At 33.9% G+C, this 16910-nt stretch overlaps 1 protein-coding gene across 4 annotated transcripts in view; it reads right to left on the reverse strand.

The window, feature by feature from the left end:
• The window catches only part of SEC23A (SEC23 homolog A, COPII coat complex component), a 57453-nt gene that overhangs the window by 22642 nt on the left and 17901 nt on the right, over positions 1-16910 (reverse strand). For all 4 annotated transcript variants that reach the window (XM_031678973.1, XM_006212737.4, XM_031678972.2 and 1 more), the window contains 7 exons: positions 16501-16645; positions 11756-11914; positions 10534-10649; positions 5825-5948; positions 3775-3855; positions 2670-2759; positions 937-1043 (listed from right to left, as the gene is read on the reverse strand). In XM_031678973.1, coding sequence (XP_031534833.1) covers positions 937-1043; positions 2670-2759; positions 3775-3855; positions 5825-5948; positions 10534-10649; positions 11756-11914; positions 16501-16645 — 822 coding nt within the window. The remainder of the gene's footprint in view (positions 1-936; positions 1044-2669; positions 2760-3774; positions 3856-5824; positions 5949-10533; positions 10650-11755; positions 11915-16500; positions 16646-16910) is intronic.

Below are 16910 nucleotides of genomic sequence, written 5' to 3' on the forward strand. Positions count from 1 at the left end.
TTTTCTCACAACATGAAAAACTTCTCACAACAAAAGCTCCCCTCTTCTTGAAAGATTAACTTAACTTTTTAAAAAACTCTTCATTTTAAGAATATTTCAAACCTAAAACCTATGAGCAGCTTTTGACTTTGCTAGTGCAAAGCTAGCCAGTTAGCCATCAGGTGAAAACAGAAACTGAGAATAAATGTTTAGAGACTTTTGAGCAATTTAATAAAATAATTTTATGACTGATGAATCTAACAAAAATAAAAATAGGAATTTGTATTTTGAATGATTTTTTAAAATTCCATTTTTGAAGTAATTTATTTTGAGTATATTAATAAAAGTATTAGTCTCCAAAGGATTGGGGGGAAAAATTACCTGGCCCTTCACCACAGATAGTTTGGGGACTGGTCTATTCCACATCATCATATAGCAGACCAAGGATGTTCAAGTCTTTTGCATTCCATACCCTCCCTCAAAAGTACCTAGTCCACAAAGCAGATGCTGAATAAAGGTATAATAAGTTAACTAAATAACCAATAACACTTGAAAAATACGTAATAAAAGTAGCTAAGAACTTTATAATCAATTGAAAAGTAATGCTATTACTTACTGTTCTATGTTGTTATATATGGATATATAATGTTTATATGCATGTATATTATTATTGTCTATTACAAGATAATGTTTACAGTTTTTCCTCCTCTCAGGGGAACAAGGTAAATAGAAGAATATTTTGAAGAATGTGTCTTAGGAGTAATTTTTATAAATTGTTTTATAGTTCTTGACAATGAATATTTTAGCAAATAATCTGGATTAGAAAGAAATAAAACACTATCAGTCATAAATATTCATTCTTTAGTCACGGATGTCACTCAAAATAGGAAGCTAGTTTGGGAGCACAACCCAGAACAGTTTTGATATGTAATTAAATCTCTAACAGATACAACTTACTTCCTAGCAATGGTAGTCACTCGGATACGTCTCTGCCCACTTGAATGCTGATACTGAGTCACAAACTGGATTGCACCACGCCCTCCTTGAGGAATTGGAGCATTATGCTATATAAAAATAAAAGAGTAAAAATTAATCAAAATCTATTACATTGTTGTCACACAGTCAGGGGCTGCATATCCTAACACTAATAAAATTCATTCTAAAATCTATCGGAAGGATGCTTTTTCCAGTGCATACAAAACAGTTGTCATTTGCCACATGAAAGAGAAATGGATTTGAGAGAGGAGAAAAATTACGATGGATAGGAATGAGTCCAGTTAGGAAATCAATTTCAAGGAATATATAATTCAGTGGAACGTGAAAAACAAAATGAAGGGAGAAGTGTAAAGAAATTAACACATAAGAACAGACATAAGTCAGGTAATTTTGCCTGAGTTATTGGATAAAGAGAAATTGAGCTAAGTTCTCCTCCCTAGGTACATAAGATGAAAACAGAGCTTTTAGGAAGATAATCACATGATGAACAGATGACCAATTAAAAAACCATTAATGAAAAGAGAACAATAGTAATATATGATAACAATCTTCAAAAGGTCATCAATAAGGAAACTTTCTTCACGCCCTTTGACAACGGAAATTCTTGTTTTGTTCCTTATTGTTGTTGTTTTGTCAATAAGAGCCACTATCTTTTTCACAAATATTAATTGTTAAAAAAAAAATTCCCGACAACATAATGCCATTTGCAGCAACATGGATGCTCCTAGAGAATGTCATTCTAAGTGAAGTAAGCCAGAAAGAGAAAGAAAAATACCATATGAGATCACTCATATGTGGAATCTAAAAAACAAAAACAAACAAACAAACAAAAACAAAGCATAAATACAGGACAGAAATAGACTCATGGACAGAGAATACAGACTTGTGGTTACCGGGGGGTAGAGGGTGGGAAGGGATAGACTGGGATTTCAAAATTGTAGAATAGATAAACAAGATTACACTTTATAGCACAGGGAAATATACACAAAATGTTATGATAAATCACAGAGAAAAAAATGTGACAATGAGTGTGTATATGTCCATGAATGGCTGAAAAATTGTGCTGAACACTGGAATTTGACACAACATTGTAAAATGATTATAAATCAATAAAAAATGTTAAAAAAAAAAATTCCTGCACCTGTCTGAGGAAGGCCAACTACTAATACTTTGTTGTTCATTATATGCCTAATTACTATTAGTATATAAGTTAATAATTGATACATTATATCATTCTTTAATATGACAACTTCCACCTGCAGCAAAAGACAAAATCTCTCCAAATATTGGAACCTTTACCTTACAGTCTTTTTCTATGGATTTTGATATTATTAAACTTTCTTATAGGAGGATTCATATATCACTATACACCCTGTGACAACTAGGAGGAGGTAGATACCTAATTACAAAAATGCATAACTGGAACAGAATTTAAGATTTTATTTATGCTTCAATTTTATATTAAAAACAGAAAAAAGAAAACTGAGACTGAAAGCTGGGTTGCCCAAGGTTGGGCATTTGCAGGCTTCCCTGACACCTTGTTGCAGTATGTCCTCTCGTCAAGGAGTTTAGCCTTGAGGAACAGAAAATGGCAAACAAAACCTCCAAAACAGAATAAGCTTTGAGTCACAAGCTCTGGAAATATTCATGGCCTAAAATAAGTATTTTTTTCAAATACACATAAAAAGTCCTACCTGGTTGACAACTTCAAAATATATGGCTAAGGTTGTAGTGGGACTGAGTCCACATATCTTCCATTGACAAGTGCCACCTGTTCCTATCTCCTGTAAAAATAAAACATAGTATGTTCAAAAGCTACAGAATACAATTTATTACTATGTATATGAAGGCAAAAAGAGGAAAAATGCCAGTAAGAAAAAATCTTATTTCCAGATTCTAACTAATTCAGTAAATGTTAGAAGCTTAAAAATTTTTTTAAGATTGTATAAATATATCATGAAATAAAATTAAGCAGTTTTAACACAAAGAAAATCATAAAATGATCCAAACTCTTGCTAAGTAAATTACACATATTAATACAAGTTCTTCATATTGTAGACTTTAAAAATATACATCATTTAATGAAGTAATTACAACTAACATTATCCTTCTATCCAACTATTTAATCTGTGTAAAGAGATGTTAATTTAACATATAGGATATGCGTATATGAATATAGGTTCTCTGGATCAGAGCTGCATAATTTAAGCAGTCTAATTCCCAATAAAACTTCTTAGATATAAATCTTTACCATGCAAACTGTTTAAAATTAATTTTCAAACTCTGTCATTATAAAGCCCACTCTGTCATTTGTTCCATCATTCTCTCCACAGCTACATGATTCTACCATTCTACAAGTGTTCATATGGTATGTCCACTAGATGGGATAATAGAAAAGAAAGGAATTGAAACTTAAATCTGGCTGATTTGGTTACTTTGATGGAAATTCTACTAAAAAAAAAAAATTTCAGAATTAATTTTGACTTTCAGAAGTCTCCAAATTTCCAAATTATAGTTGTTGGGTTTTTTAGGCACACTGGGGCAAGGAATAATTTATGCATAAAAAAATAGAAGACTGGTGACAGTACAAAAGTTTTAATTTAGGGATGGACAAGAAAAAGGGCATGCAGAAAGAACAACCACAAACAGAGGTATACCAGTGGAAGCTGAACCACATTGCACTGAAAAACAGCCCAAACAGTAATTTTGAAAGGAATGCTATTGACTGTCACCCCAGGTCTTTGTCGGATCTTCCCAGAGAATTAACTGTATTTTCTTTTTAGAATAAAGGTGACTTACATTTTCAGACACACAGGGTCCTTTAGAATTGAGAGACACACAGGGTCCAATAGCTCCTGAAATCTTTATTTCCCTTGAAGTCTGCAAAATAAGAACATACAATCGGTCCTTCATGTCAGTGGGCTCCACAACTGCAGAGTCAACCAATCTCAGATTAAAACTTTTGAAAAAAAATGTTTTCAGAAAGTTCAAAAAAGCAAAGCTTGAATTTGCTTGTGCACACGCAATGCTGTTTACATAGCATTTACGTTTTATTAGGTATTGAAGTAATCTTATAATCGTACATTATATAACTTTGCTACATAGTTATGTTTACACTACACTATAGTCTATTAAGTGTGTAATAGCATTATCTTAAGAAACAATGTACATAACTTAATTTAAAATATTTTATTAATAAAAATGGTAACCATCATCTGAGCCTTCAGTAAGGCATTATCTTTGCGCTGGTAAAGGGTCTTGCCTCAATGATCCTGGCTGCTGACTGATCAGGGTGATGATGGTTGCTGAAGGTTGTGGGTAGCTGGGGTAATTTTTTAAAATAAGAAAACAATGAAGTTTGCTGCATCAAATTACTTTTCCTTTCATAAACAATTTCTCTGCAGTATGCAATGCTGTTTGATAGCATTTTACCCACAGCAGAACTTCTTTCACAATTGGAGTCAATCCTCTCACACTCTGCTGCTGCTTTATCATCTAAGCGTACTTAATATTCTAAATCCTTTGTTGTCATTTCAACGATCTTCACAGTATCTTCACCAGGAGCATTTTCTATCTCAAGAAACCACTTTCTTTGCTCATCCATAAGAATCAAGACCTAATCCATACAAACTTTATCATGAGATTGCAGCGCTAGTCACATCTTCAGGCTCCACTTCTAATTCTAGTTCTCTTGCTAATTCCACTACATCTGCAGTTACTTCCTCCACTGAAGTCTTGAATCCCTCATATTAATCCATGACCGTTGGATCACCTTCCTCCAAACTTGTTAAGGTTGATATTTTGACCTCTTCCCACGAAACAAATGTTCTTAAAGGCATCTAGAATGGTGAATTCTTTTTAAGTTTTCAATTTACTTTGCCCAGATTCATCAGAGGAATCACCACCTATGACAGCTATAGCCTCACAAAATATATTTCTTAAATAGTAAGACTTAAAAAGTTGAAATGACTTTTTGACCCATAGGCTGCAGAATGGATGTTGTCATGAAAGCAAGATGAATCTCATTGTCCATCTCCATCAGAACTCTGGGTGACTAAGTGTACTGTCAATGAGCAGTAATATTTCAAAAGGAATCTTTTCTTCTCAGCAGTAGGTCTCAACAACGGGCTTAAAATATTCAGTAAACCATGTTATAAACAGATGTGCTGTCCTCCAGGCTGTGTTGTTCCATTTAGGGAGCACTAGCAGGGTAGATTTAGCATAATTCTTAAGGGTCTTAGGGTTTCTGGAAATGGTACATGAGCATTAGCTTCAACTTCGAGTCATCACCTGCTTGAGCCCCCAACAAGAGAGTCACCCGTCCTCTGAAGCTTTGAAGGCAGCCACTGACTTCTCTTCTCTAGCTCTCAAAGTCCTAGATGGCATCTTGTTTCAATAGAAGGCTATTAAATCTCCATTGAAAAATCTGTTGCTTAGTGTAGCCACCTTCATGAATGACCTTGGCTAGACCTTCCCGATAACTTGCTGCAGCTTTCACATCAGCACTTGCTGCTTCATCCTGCATTTTTATGTTACGGAGACGGCTTCTTTCCTTAAACCTCATGAACCAACTCTGCTAGCTTCAAACTCTTCTTCTGCAGCTTCCTCACCTCTCTCAGCCTTCTTAGAAGTGAGGAGAGTTAGAGCCTTGCTCTGGATTAGGCTTTGGCTTAAGGGAATGTTACAGCTGGTTTGATCCTCTATCCAGATCACCAAAACTCTCTCCATTTTAGCAATCAGGCTGTTCGGCTTTCTTATCATTTGTGCGTTCAGTTAGGTATCAATTATGGTCAAGCTTACAAATTTCTTTCATGTTAACATACCATACATGTCAAATTTTGGTTCTTACCTTTATTTCTAATGTACCACCAAAGCCCATTTTAAACTGTCCATGCATATCTTTGGTAAAGACTCTTTGAAAAGTCTGCTTGAATAAGGAAGTGTTGAAAGAGTCGCCCATTACCATGTATCCTCTGCGTGGAAAAAACAAAAAACAATGTGACACAAGTATTGAGTCCATGTGTTAAAACTAGAAAAATAAATTACTTCTCAACAATACCAAGAAAATTTAAAGATATCTCCCAAAAATGTACAATATTACCATTAATTTTAAAAACTCAAATATATGAAAAAAAATCCCACAAATAATATCAATCCTGAGGATACGTGAGTGCCCCTAACACTTGTATTTGTCCTCAGTGATTTTTTGAAATCCTTTTTGAAATAAGTAATACATCCCACACATTACAAAATTCACAAGGTGCAAAAAGGTACACAGTAACAAATATGTCTCTCCCACCCCAGTCACCCAGTTCTCCCTACCAGTAAAGACAGCTCACAGTTCATGGCATGCATTCTCATTCTTGATGACAAATATCTATGTGTGTATGTGTATCTGTTACAAATAATTGTCTATGTGCATCACATCAAACTTAATAGTGTTATACCCACTGAATGAGAACAGAAGGATATCTTAGAAGTATTTTCACTCTATGCACGTAAGTTTTTTTTTCAGTAGCATATATCTTTATAGATTTTTTTAACTTTTAAAAAAATTAACTGTCAAATAAAAGCTATTCTGAGATGCTATTTCTACCTTAATAGATTAGCAAATTAGTCTGACAATGTTTTGTTGACAAGGCTGTGGAAAAGCAGGCACTCTCATAACTGCTGATGGGAATGGAAATGGTGCAACCCTAGTGCAAGGGAACTTGACAATATCTTAACAAAATTACACATATATTTTCTCTTTAATCCAGTCACCCTACTATTAGGAATCTATCCTAAAGATAATCTAGCAAAAAAAAAACCAAAAAGCAAAATCTATGCACAAGTCTATACACTGATGTACTATTTATAATAATAAAAGATTAGAAACAATCCAAATGCCCATCTAGTAGACTAGCTGAATAAAATATGGTACATCCACACAATGGAATAACATTCAGTTGACCCTTGAACAATATAGGTTTTGACCTGCATGGATCCACTTATGCATAGGTTTTTTTTCAATAGTAAATCCATAGATGGTTGAATCCAAGGATGCAGAACTGCAAATATGGAGGAACCACGTTTATGGATGGCCAACCATAAATTACACTGGGATTTTTCTCCATCACTCAAAGGGTCAGTTCCCCTAATCTCTGAATTGTTCAATGGTAAACTATACTGCTATAGACCAACTTTCAGGATGTAAGTAAAAAATGCAAAGTAGGGGAAGATAAAATTTTCTACTGTTTAAATTATGAAGGGGATCTGTACATCCGTATACATATTTGCATAAAATATGTATATATATTTGCTCGTATCTTCAAAATATTTTAAGTAGTTTTTAAAATATAATAAAAAATTAAATTAGGCAAAAGAATAAAACTGATGTGGTATAATTAATCAATGGTTGGTGATTTTATTTTTGATACTGTTAAAGTCTTAATTTACATTATCTCTTATGCTATTATAAATTGTATCTTGTTAAATTTTATTTTCTATTTATAGCTGGCTCTTGAACAATGCAGGGGTTGGGGGCACCCACCCTTAGGCACAGCCGAAAACCTATGTAAAACTTTATAGTAGACCCTCCATTATTAATGATTCCACAACCTCAGATTCAAACAAACACGGATTGTATAGTACTGAAGTACGTATTGATTGAAAGAAACCCACATATAAAGGGACCTGCACAGTTCAAACCTAAGTAGTTCAAGGGTCAACTGTATTTGTTACTGATATATAAAAATACAGTTGACTTTTGTACACTGACCTTGATCTAGAAGCCTTGACAACATACTAATTCTAACAGTTTGTATGTAGATTTTTTCAGATTTTCTACTTTTACAAACATGTCATCTATGATGGTCTATGGTATCACTAAACCTAGTAATGCATCCTAAATTAATAGCAACTTACACCACATCCTGCTTATATGCTCCCTTTTACAGCAAACTTCTATAAAAGAGCTGTCTAACCCTTACTATTCAGTGTGGCCCTTGGTCCATCAACATTAGCATCACCAAGGCTCTTGATGGAAAAGCAGAATTTCAAGTCCCACTCTAGGGAGAGGGTATACCTCAGCAGTAGAGCACGTGCTTAGCATGCACAAGGTTCTATCCTAGGTTCTATCCCCAGTACCTCCATTTAAAAAGTAAATAAATAAACAGACCTAATTACCTCCCCCCAATATAAAATAAAAATCAAGTCCCACTCTAAGTACACTAAATACAGAATCTATTTTAACAAGATATCCAGTTGACCTGCACAAGTGAAACGAAATCTGAGAAGCTCCGGTGTATGTCAGCTGCTTCCAATCCCTTCCTCCTGTTCTTTTTCTTATTTACTCTAAGTCAACTTTCAATGCTCTTAAAAAGGTCACCAATGATCTTTGTAGTGTTAAATTACACAATCTTAGAATCTTATCCATTTTTATTGCTCTACAAAACCACCAGTATTCTGACAACTTCCATTTATATCTCCAGATACAAATCTAGACCTATCTTCTGCATTCTAGGTTCTAATATCCAACTGCCTACTCAATATCTTCTCATGGATATCTGCTGGCATCTTGAACCAAACATGTTCAGAACTGAGCTCTAATCTTCTCCCCAAATATTCTTTGACTCACTCTTATGCATTTCAATAAAGGGCAAATCAATCCTTCCAGTAAAGTCTTTCGGTTTTCTCAAACCCTAGATCCAATCTATGAGAAAATCCTCTACCTTCTAAATATACCCAAAATCGAACCACTTCTCACCACCTGTGATGTCCCCACTGGGTATTCTTATATTCCTCTACTGAAGACAACTGAAGTCAAATGATTCTTTTAAAATATTAAGTCAGATCACATCACTCCTCTGCCAGAAATTCTCCAATGACTTCCCACCTCATTCCAAGCATAATCCAAAGCCCTTACAATAGTAAAAATTCCCTCACAATCTGTCCCTCTGACTCACCCCAGTACAGCTACTTTGGCCTCCTCAGTATTTCTCAAACATGCCAGGTACATTCTCAGCTTTGCACTTGCTATTCTCTCTGCTTAGAACACTCTTCTTTCATGTACATGTGTGCCTAACTCTCTCACTTCCATAAGTCTTTGCTAAAACATCACCTTTAATGAGGCCTTCCCTTCTCACCCCATTTAGAACTGCAAACCTCTATCCTCATGTCCTGACTTATTTTTCTCCCTAACATTTATCACCATCTGACGTACTATCTACTTTACTTGTCTCATCTCCTCTCACTAGAACTGTCCATCTAACATGTGGCTATTTAAATTTAAATGTCTATCAATTAAAATTGAATAAAACTAAAAATTCATTTCCCCAGTCATACTTGTCACATTGCAATGGGACAACACAGAGAATATGATGAATACAAAATAACACTGAACAGTCCTATACTAGAAGATAAGATCCATGAAGGCAGATTTCTAGGTTTAGTTCACTGCTGTATCTCCAATATCTAAAACAGTCTGACACGTAGTAGGTGCTCACTAATATTCACTAGATGAATTAAATAAATACATAAATAAACTTAAGAAATGAGTTGACTTACTTGATTGAGGTTTATAAAGCCTAATCAAACTATCCCCAAAACAATGACTCCCAAAGGAAGAGAAAACAATACTTCTCAATTCATTCTATGAGGCAAGTATTACCCTGACACCAACACCAACGACATCACAAGAAAAGGAAACTACAGATCAAAATCCCTTATAAAGATAAATGTAAAAAAACCTCAACAAAATACTAGCAAACCAAATCTGGCAATATATATAAAGGATTATTCACAAGTGAGAGTCATTCCAAGAATGCAAGGTTGGTTTAACATACTAAATCACTGCAAAACACCGTATTAATAAAAAAAAAAGGAAAAAAATCATATGATCATCTCAGTTGACAGAGAAAAAAACATTTAACAAAATCCAACACACTTTCATGAACAAAAACAAAACCTCAACAAACTAGGGATAGGTACTTATTCAATCTGATAAAGACATCTACAAAAACCTACAGCTAAATCATTCTTAATGGTGAAAGACAAAATGGTTTCCCCTGAAGATCAAGTATAACCAAATCTATAGAGACAGAAACTCAGTAGTTGTCTAGGCTGAAAGAGGAAGGGAAAGGGGAAGGAAAGAGGGATGGGGAGTGACTGCTAATGGGTACAGAGTTTCTTGCTGGGGTAATGAAATGTTCTACAATTAAATTATGGTGATGGTTGGAATATACTAAAAAAAAATTAACTATATGTTTTAAATGAGTAAATTTTATGGTATGTGAATTACATCTCAAAAAAGCTACTAAAATAATGAAATAAAACAATGCAGGATATCAAGATGAGCTTTTAAAACAGAACTTGTGCCTTTTTAATTGCATTTTAGAACAAATTTAAAGTGAGCTTCACTGAAAGGAGTATCAAAAGCTGTTAATAGCTGTTGTCCTGGAGTGGTAGGATGATGACTGCTTTGGTTTTTTTTTTCAAAACTGTCATTATTTGTTTATATTTGTAAACTTGTCACAATTAGTTTATAACAGCAAAACTTATATGAATTTAAATACATACCCAGTAAGGTTAGGACAGCATTTCATCTCCAGAAGACCTGTCTGATCTAATGCACATGCATAGATATCAATAACATGACCAGTCGTAGCAGCTCGATTAGCCAATGCTTCAAAATGCTACAACAGATTTTTTAAAATCAAATCAAAGCAATGTACAAACTTAATTGCCCTATAAATCTTTTTCCCATTAATAGATCAAAATGATCTAAGAAAAACTAAAGGAATAATCCATAATTATTTAAAAGTGATTTGTTCTAATATAATTTTCATAATGTCTTATGATACAATACCTTCCATAAGTCTGTGCACAAGCTTGCACATTATTTTTTTAAAAGCCGTTATTTCTAAATGAATGCCTAAATTAAGCTAACTTTGAAGAAAGGCATAATGAACATCTTGCTCTTCATACATAAACATGGTAGAACAACACAGAATACTTTTTCCTGACTAAATCCAGTCAAGTAACATCAAAAATAGAGATACAATAACAAAAGCATTAAGATAAACAAATATAAAACTTATTTTGAAGCTCTAAGAAAAATTCCAAGCTCAAAAGGCAAGTTAGGTCGCAGGAAGAAAGCTTCCATTAACAGTGACAAAAATGATCTGTTTTTAATTACACCTTTAAAAATATAATAAATAATGACTACCAAAAAGAAATATGAGATAATACAGCACAACTAAACTAAACTTGTGAACTCTAGAGAAGTAAAAAAAAAAAAAAATAGAAAGAGGGGAGGTAGATATTAACAAGCAGAACCAATAAGGGAGTCACAAATCAACAGTAGTGAAAATGTGCTGACACAAACCCAGATAAAACTGAATTTACATGAACAGAAGACAACTCATGAGAAAATGATGGACTCAGCTATGAACAATATACATATCTAAAGGACAGCCTCTTAGAAATGAAGAATTGAAAAATTTAAGGAGTTGTTCCTAATAGGAAATACATTCTTTAATATGAGTATTAAAAAAGGCATACAGGGTTTCTCTCAGGAGTAGTTTTTAAAGAGATATTTACTGATGGCCACTATTAAGTTATTAAATACTTAAAATGAGAAAAATTATAATGTAAATTATCAAAAAAAATACTATTTCTCCAATTCTGAATAGCAGTTGCAGTATCATCACAACATCAGATTTATCATAAGATGTTTGTATACTTCTTCCATCAAATGAAATTTTCTAATAAGGCAAAAAGACTTCAAAACCAAAATTACCTTAGTTCCCTTTTTAACATATTTGGCATTATCTTTTTCAATGTCATGCCATGATCTTATAGGTGTCTTCAGCTCATCTCCAACCACCATTCCAGGCCCCTGAGTGGCTGGACCACCAATGAACATCATGATACGAGCACCAGTGTTGGGAAAGGTACACTATCGGAAAAAAAGTAATTCATTAGAAGAGTTTAAAGGAAAACATATGGATATACATTCCTGATAGTGAATTTTGATACATTTTTTCTAGACAACAGGAAGGCATACATTTTCCAAGAAATAATCAAATGTTCAAAACAAAATATACAAACAATATGTGTGTTTATCTTCCCTTTGAAATTCCGTTCTAATAACAGTGCCTTCCTAATTTTAAAATAATCTATAAACCTGATCTCTATAAGCAAGGATGTTCCTCTTGCTTAACTAGTCCTAGGCTGGGAGGAGTCCTAGACTGAGAGGAGTACAGAAGGAGGAAGAAAAGAGGGCATCATCTTCTGTTTTATTGCTGTTATTTTATTTTTGTTTTCTATGCTTAAAACATATGCACAACTTAAATTTCTAGTTGATGGACTGAGTACTCCAATCTACCTCCCCTTTCTCTCAAGATACCAGTGAAATGAGATAAATGGTATTGTTTTAAAAAATAAGTAAATAAATAAATAAGAAGGAGTGCTATCAGTAGACCAGAAATTTTGAGAAATCCAGACAATAGATTGTATTAGATTGACAAAAGAATTTTAAAAAACATATTCCAGATACCCAAGGTAAGCTAGATCTTCCAAGGGAAAATCTTAGAAGTTCTACATTTAGAGTCAAAAAAACACAAAAAGCAGCAATTGGCCAAAGTACAGTCAGCTCCAGAAACAGCAGTTAATGACAACAGATTTTGCCATCAGCAATTCCTGAGAACTGTTCTCTGAGGAAAGTAGGCAATCTGCCCAGGGACGGTTCTTAGCACAGAAACTGGGGGCTGAAAGATACAGAACAGAGCACGTGTTACAACAGATATCACAACAAATATGACAACTCTCAAGAGATTCTAGAACTAAAATCATTGCAAAAACAAAAATACCTCAATGGATGGGCTGAAAACCATGCCTGAAAATCAAGTTACAGATATGGAAAATAAAGTTGAAGAAATCTCCCAGAAATAGGAGCAAAGGAAAATATAAGGGAAAAAAATAAAGATATAAAGAAATACAGATGTACAGCATCAAACTAATGAGTACAGAATAAAAAAGAAAAAGTAACCTGAAGAATGACAGGAGTCTTCAGAATGAAAGGGCCTACCAAGAACCAAACATAATTAATGAACAAAGAATCAAACCTAAACACAGCCTACTGAAATTTCAGAATTCTAAAATTAAAGGGAACATTTTAAAAATGTTCAGTGGGCTAAAGAGTTTCCTAAAAAGGAGTAAGAATGAGATTACATCAAATTATCATCAATAAACTGTCTGTTAGAATACTAGTGAGGAATGGCTCAAAGATCCTACTGAAGATTATCTGGAACCCATAATTCTACAGCCACCTAAAGTACAAATGAAGTGAGAGGAAAAATTTTTTTAAATTTTAGATATGCACGAACTCAAAATTTATAAGAAACAAAAGAACTAAGTTCAATCCAAAAGAAATAAAGGAATCTAGAAAAAAAATTTTTTAAGGTATCCTAAAACTGATACATGAAAGATTCCCCATCAAGCATTAAAATTACAATGACTTAAAGTTACTTCTCTATGTGTATAATCACTCTATTTGTTCCACAATTAATAATATTTATATAATCATATTCAAAATGCTTTCATTTGTATTTCTATAAATAGTTATTGGACAAAAATATGGAGTGCATTTTTTGAGCTACATTATAGCTTCAGAAAAGAATGTAAATTATATAAACTTTAATGATAATTTTAAAAATCACATGATTAACACATCTGGGCAAGAGCAAGGAAAGCTGCCTTTTACTTTTCATTTTTGTAGAGCCTTACATATTGTTTGAAATGTTTTTATTACTTATTACTTCCGTAACTTTCTTAAACTAGTTTAACAAACAAATAAAAATACTCTCTTCATCTTGGGTATCTGAGCTAATAGTAGTCATGTAAAGTTGAAACATCAATTAAAAAAAAAACAAATGGGGGGGCGGGGTAGAGGGTGGGAAGGGATAGACTGGGATTTCAAAATTGTAGAACAGATAAACAAGATTACACTGTATAGCACAGGGAAATATACACAAAATGTTATGATAAATCACAGAGAAAAAAATGTGACAATGAGTGTGTATATGTCCATGTATGACTGAAAAATTGTACTGAACATTGGAATTTGACACAACACTGTAAAATGATTATGAATTAATAAAAATGTAAAAAAAAAAAAAAGAAATACTGGAAGCACAAAAAAAAAAAAAAACAGATAAAAGCATACAAAACACACACCTTCATAACTAGAACACAAAAGAACATTAAAACTTCAAATTACTTACAAGCAAAAAAATAAACACTAAGTCCCAGGGAGCTATCTTTCATGCAAGCCTTCACACAGTTTGGGGACACGTAGATGGAAGAAAGAAAAAGGAAGCTAGCAGCTGGCGTAGAACAACTGCCAGATTCAAATGAACACTTACTAAGGGGCACTGAAGAAAACCAAGAAAACAACCTAGAGCATGAAAATGAAATAAAAAAGTATGAAGAAGTTGTTGAAATGGAAAACAAGCAAATATCCAATTGCGTATAATTTACATCTTAAAGAAGATAAACAAAACAATGAAATAAAACCAATACTCAAAACTATAATAAAAGAAAACTTTATAGAAATAAAAGATCTGAATACACGTATAGAGAAGGATAGAAAAGGACCAGGCACTAGAGAAAATTAACCCACAAGACATACTACTAATACTATTAAGTTACAAAGATAAATTCCTCAAGATCTCTAAGCAAAATAATCAAATAATTTACAAGGGCAAGAGACTGGGATCACTTTTGCAGCAACATGGATGGACCTGGAGATTGCCATACTAAGTGAGGAAAGCTTTCTAGAAAGAGAGAAAAATATCATATATGTGGAATCTAAAAAAAGGACACAAATGAACCTATTCACAAAACAGAAACAGACTCACAGACATAGAAAACCAACTAATGGTTACCACTGGGGGGGGGAAGCGGAGGGATAATTCGTGAGTTCCAGACTTGCAGATACTAACTACTATATATAGAATAGATAAACAACAAGGTCCTACGGTACAGCATAGGGAACTAACTATATTGACTATCTTGTAATAGCCTATTATGAAAAGGAATATGTGTGTGTGTGTGTGTGTGTGTGTGTGTATAACTGAATCACTATACTATACACTAGACATTCACATAACATTGTAAACCTACTATATTTCAATTTAAAAAAAGAGACTGACATCAGCCTTCTCAAAAACAACATCAAGGCAAGAAAACAATGGAGCAGCATTTTCAAAAAAACATAGGAAAGAAAGTGAGAACCAAGGCTTTTTATATCCAACCAAGCTGTCCTTCAAGTATAAAAAGGCCATAGGAAAAGAGTTTAAACATTCAACAGCCAAGGAAATTCTATACCCTTTAAGCCTTCTTAAGAAATTTACTAGAAGACAACAAAGGGACTGGGTAGGAATGACACTGCTGAGTATATCTTTTCATACAATTCTGATTTGGAATCATTGTAATATTTCACTACACATATAGACACATGCAAAACAAGAATGGATTTTTAAAAAAAGAAATGAACAGAATGTACAGCAAATGAATAACACAACCACAGTAAGTGGGGGGAGGGTGTAGATAAATAACCCAGATCACCTTTGAGTACAGTGCATTTTGCCCCAAATGTCCTCAGAATGTTAAAACAAACAGTGAGCCCTAAATTCAAGCCTCCTTTTTCACAGAGCAGAAGTCTGAGCTAGAAATTCTAAAACTATATACCATGTGTATACTAGAACTGAGCAAATAAGCAAAAATATTTTGAATAATGAGAGTCAGCTTTTCATGGTCAGAGAAGGGAGTTATAAATATGGAAAGTGGGAAGGACAGAATAAACCCTTACTGAATTGAAATGAGAAATACCTGAAAGAACATACATAGCAGTTTGTGGTTTTAATAGAGAGAGACACAGATGTACACAGTGGTACACATATATATGTGACATATGCACACATGTATACTCTATTATATGAGTCTGTGTATATACATACATTTATAGAAACATACATACACACATATGCATATGCACATACATCTATTTCTTAGCTCCACCCACTGGGACCTGGAAGAAATGACATTCCAGTACCAGTGACCACATGAAGCATCTAGATCTGCTTGGTGGACCCAAGGCTAAAAAGAGCCAAGGATTCTAAATGGCTGATTTCAGGTCCAGGGCAAGGAACATGTAAGATGAGCCCTGAACATCTTACTGTACTAGAAAGCAAGAAAATGTTCGAACAATGATGGAGATATATAATAAGGACCCATGAGCCAGCTTAAAGGGGCTTCCACTGGCCAAATCTGGGACAACTGAGTATCCACTGTGAACATTTGCGTAAACATCCTTCCAGAAGCCTCTCTATACACAAAAGGATACAGCACAGATCAAACTTTAAATACAATCATGTACTTCCTGTCCTATACCCTGATTTTTCCACTCAATGTTATCCTGTGCATATCATTCCATACACACACATACACATTTACATTCCATAACAAAGCTATCATCACTACCTCAAGCAGTCCTACAGCTATGGAAAGTGCCACCCCAGAGGAACGCAAGGGTCTCTTTCCCTGTGGTACAGGCCAAGGGTCTCGCTGCAGTTCTCCCAGAAGATCTGTGAGATTCATGTCTATTTTCTGTACTGGCTGCAAGAATCTGCAAAACAAAATCGAATAAAAGGCCATTTATAAATGTTTGTGGATGAGGGTTTAAGAAACAAATTGTCCACTTCCTAAAAAATAGAGAAAAATAATTTGAATACACAGTAGACCAATGGTTTTCAAACTTTTGTGTATATCAGAATCGGTGGGAGGACTCGTTTTAACATAGATTGCTGGTTCCAGAGCTTTGTTTCAGTGAGTCGGGGGTGGCGACCAAGAATTTGTATTTCAAATAAGTTCCCAGACGATGCTGTCTGCTA

This window comes from Vicugna pacos, chromosome 6 (genome assembly GCF_048564905.1).
Source record: "Vicugna pacos chromosome 6, VicPac4, whole genome shotgun sequence".
Lineage (NCBI taxonomy): Eukaryota > Metazoa > Chordata > Mammalia > Artiodactyla > Camelidae > Vicugna > Vicugna pacos.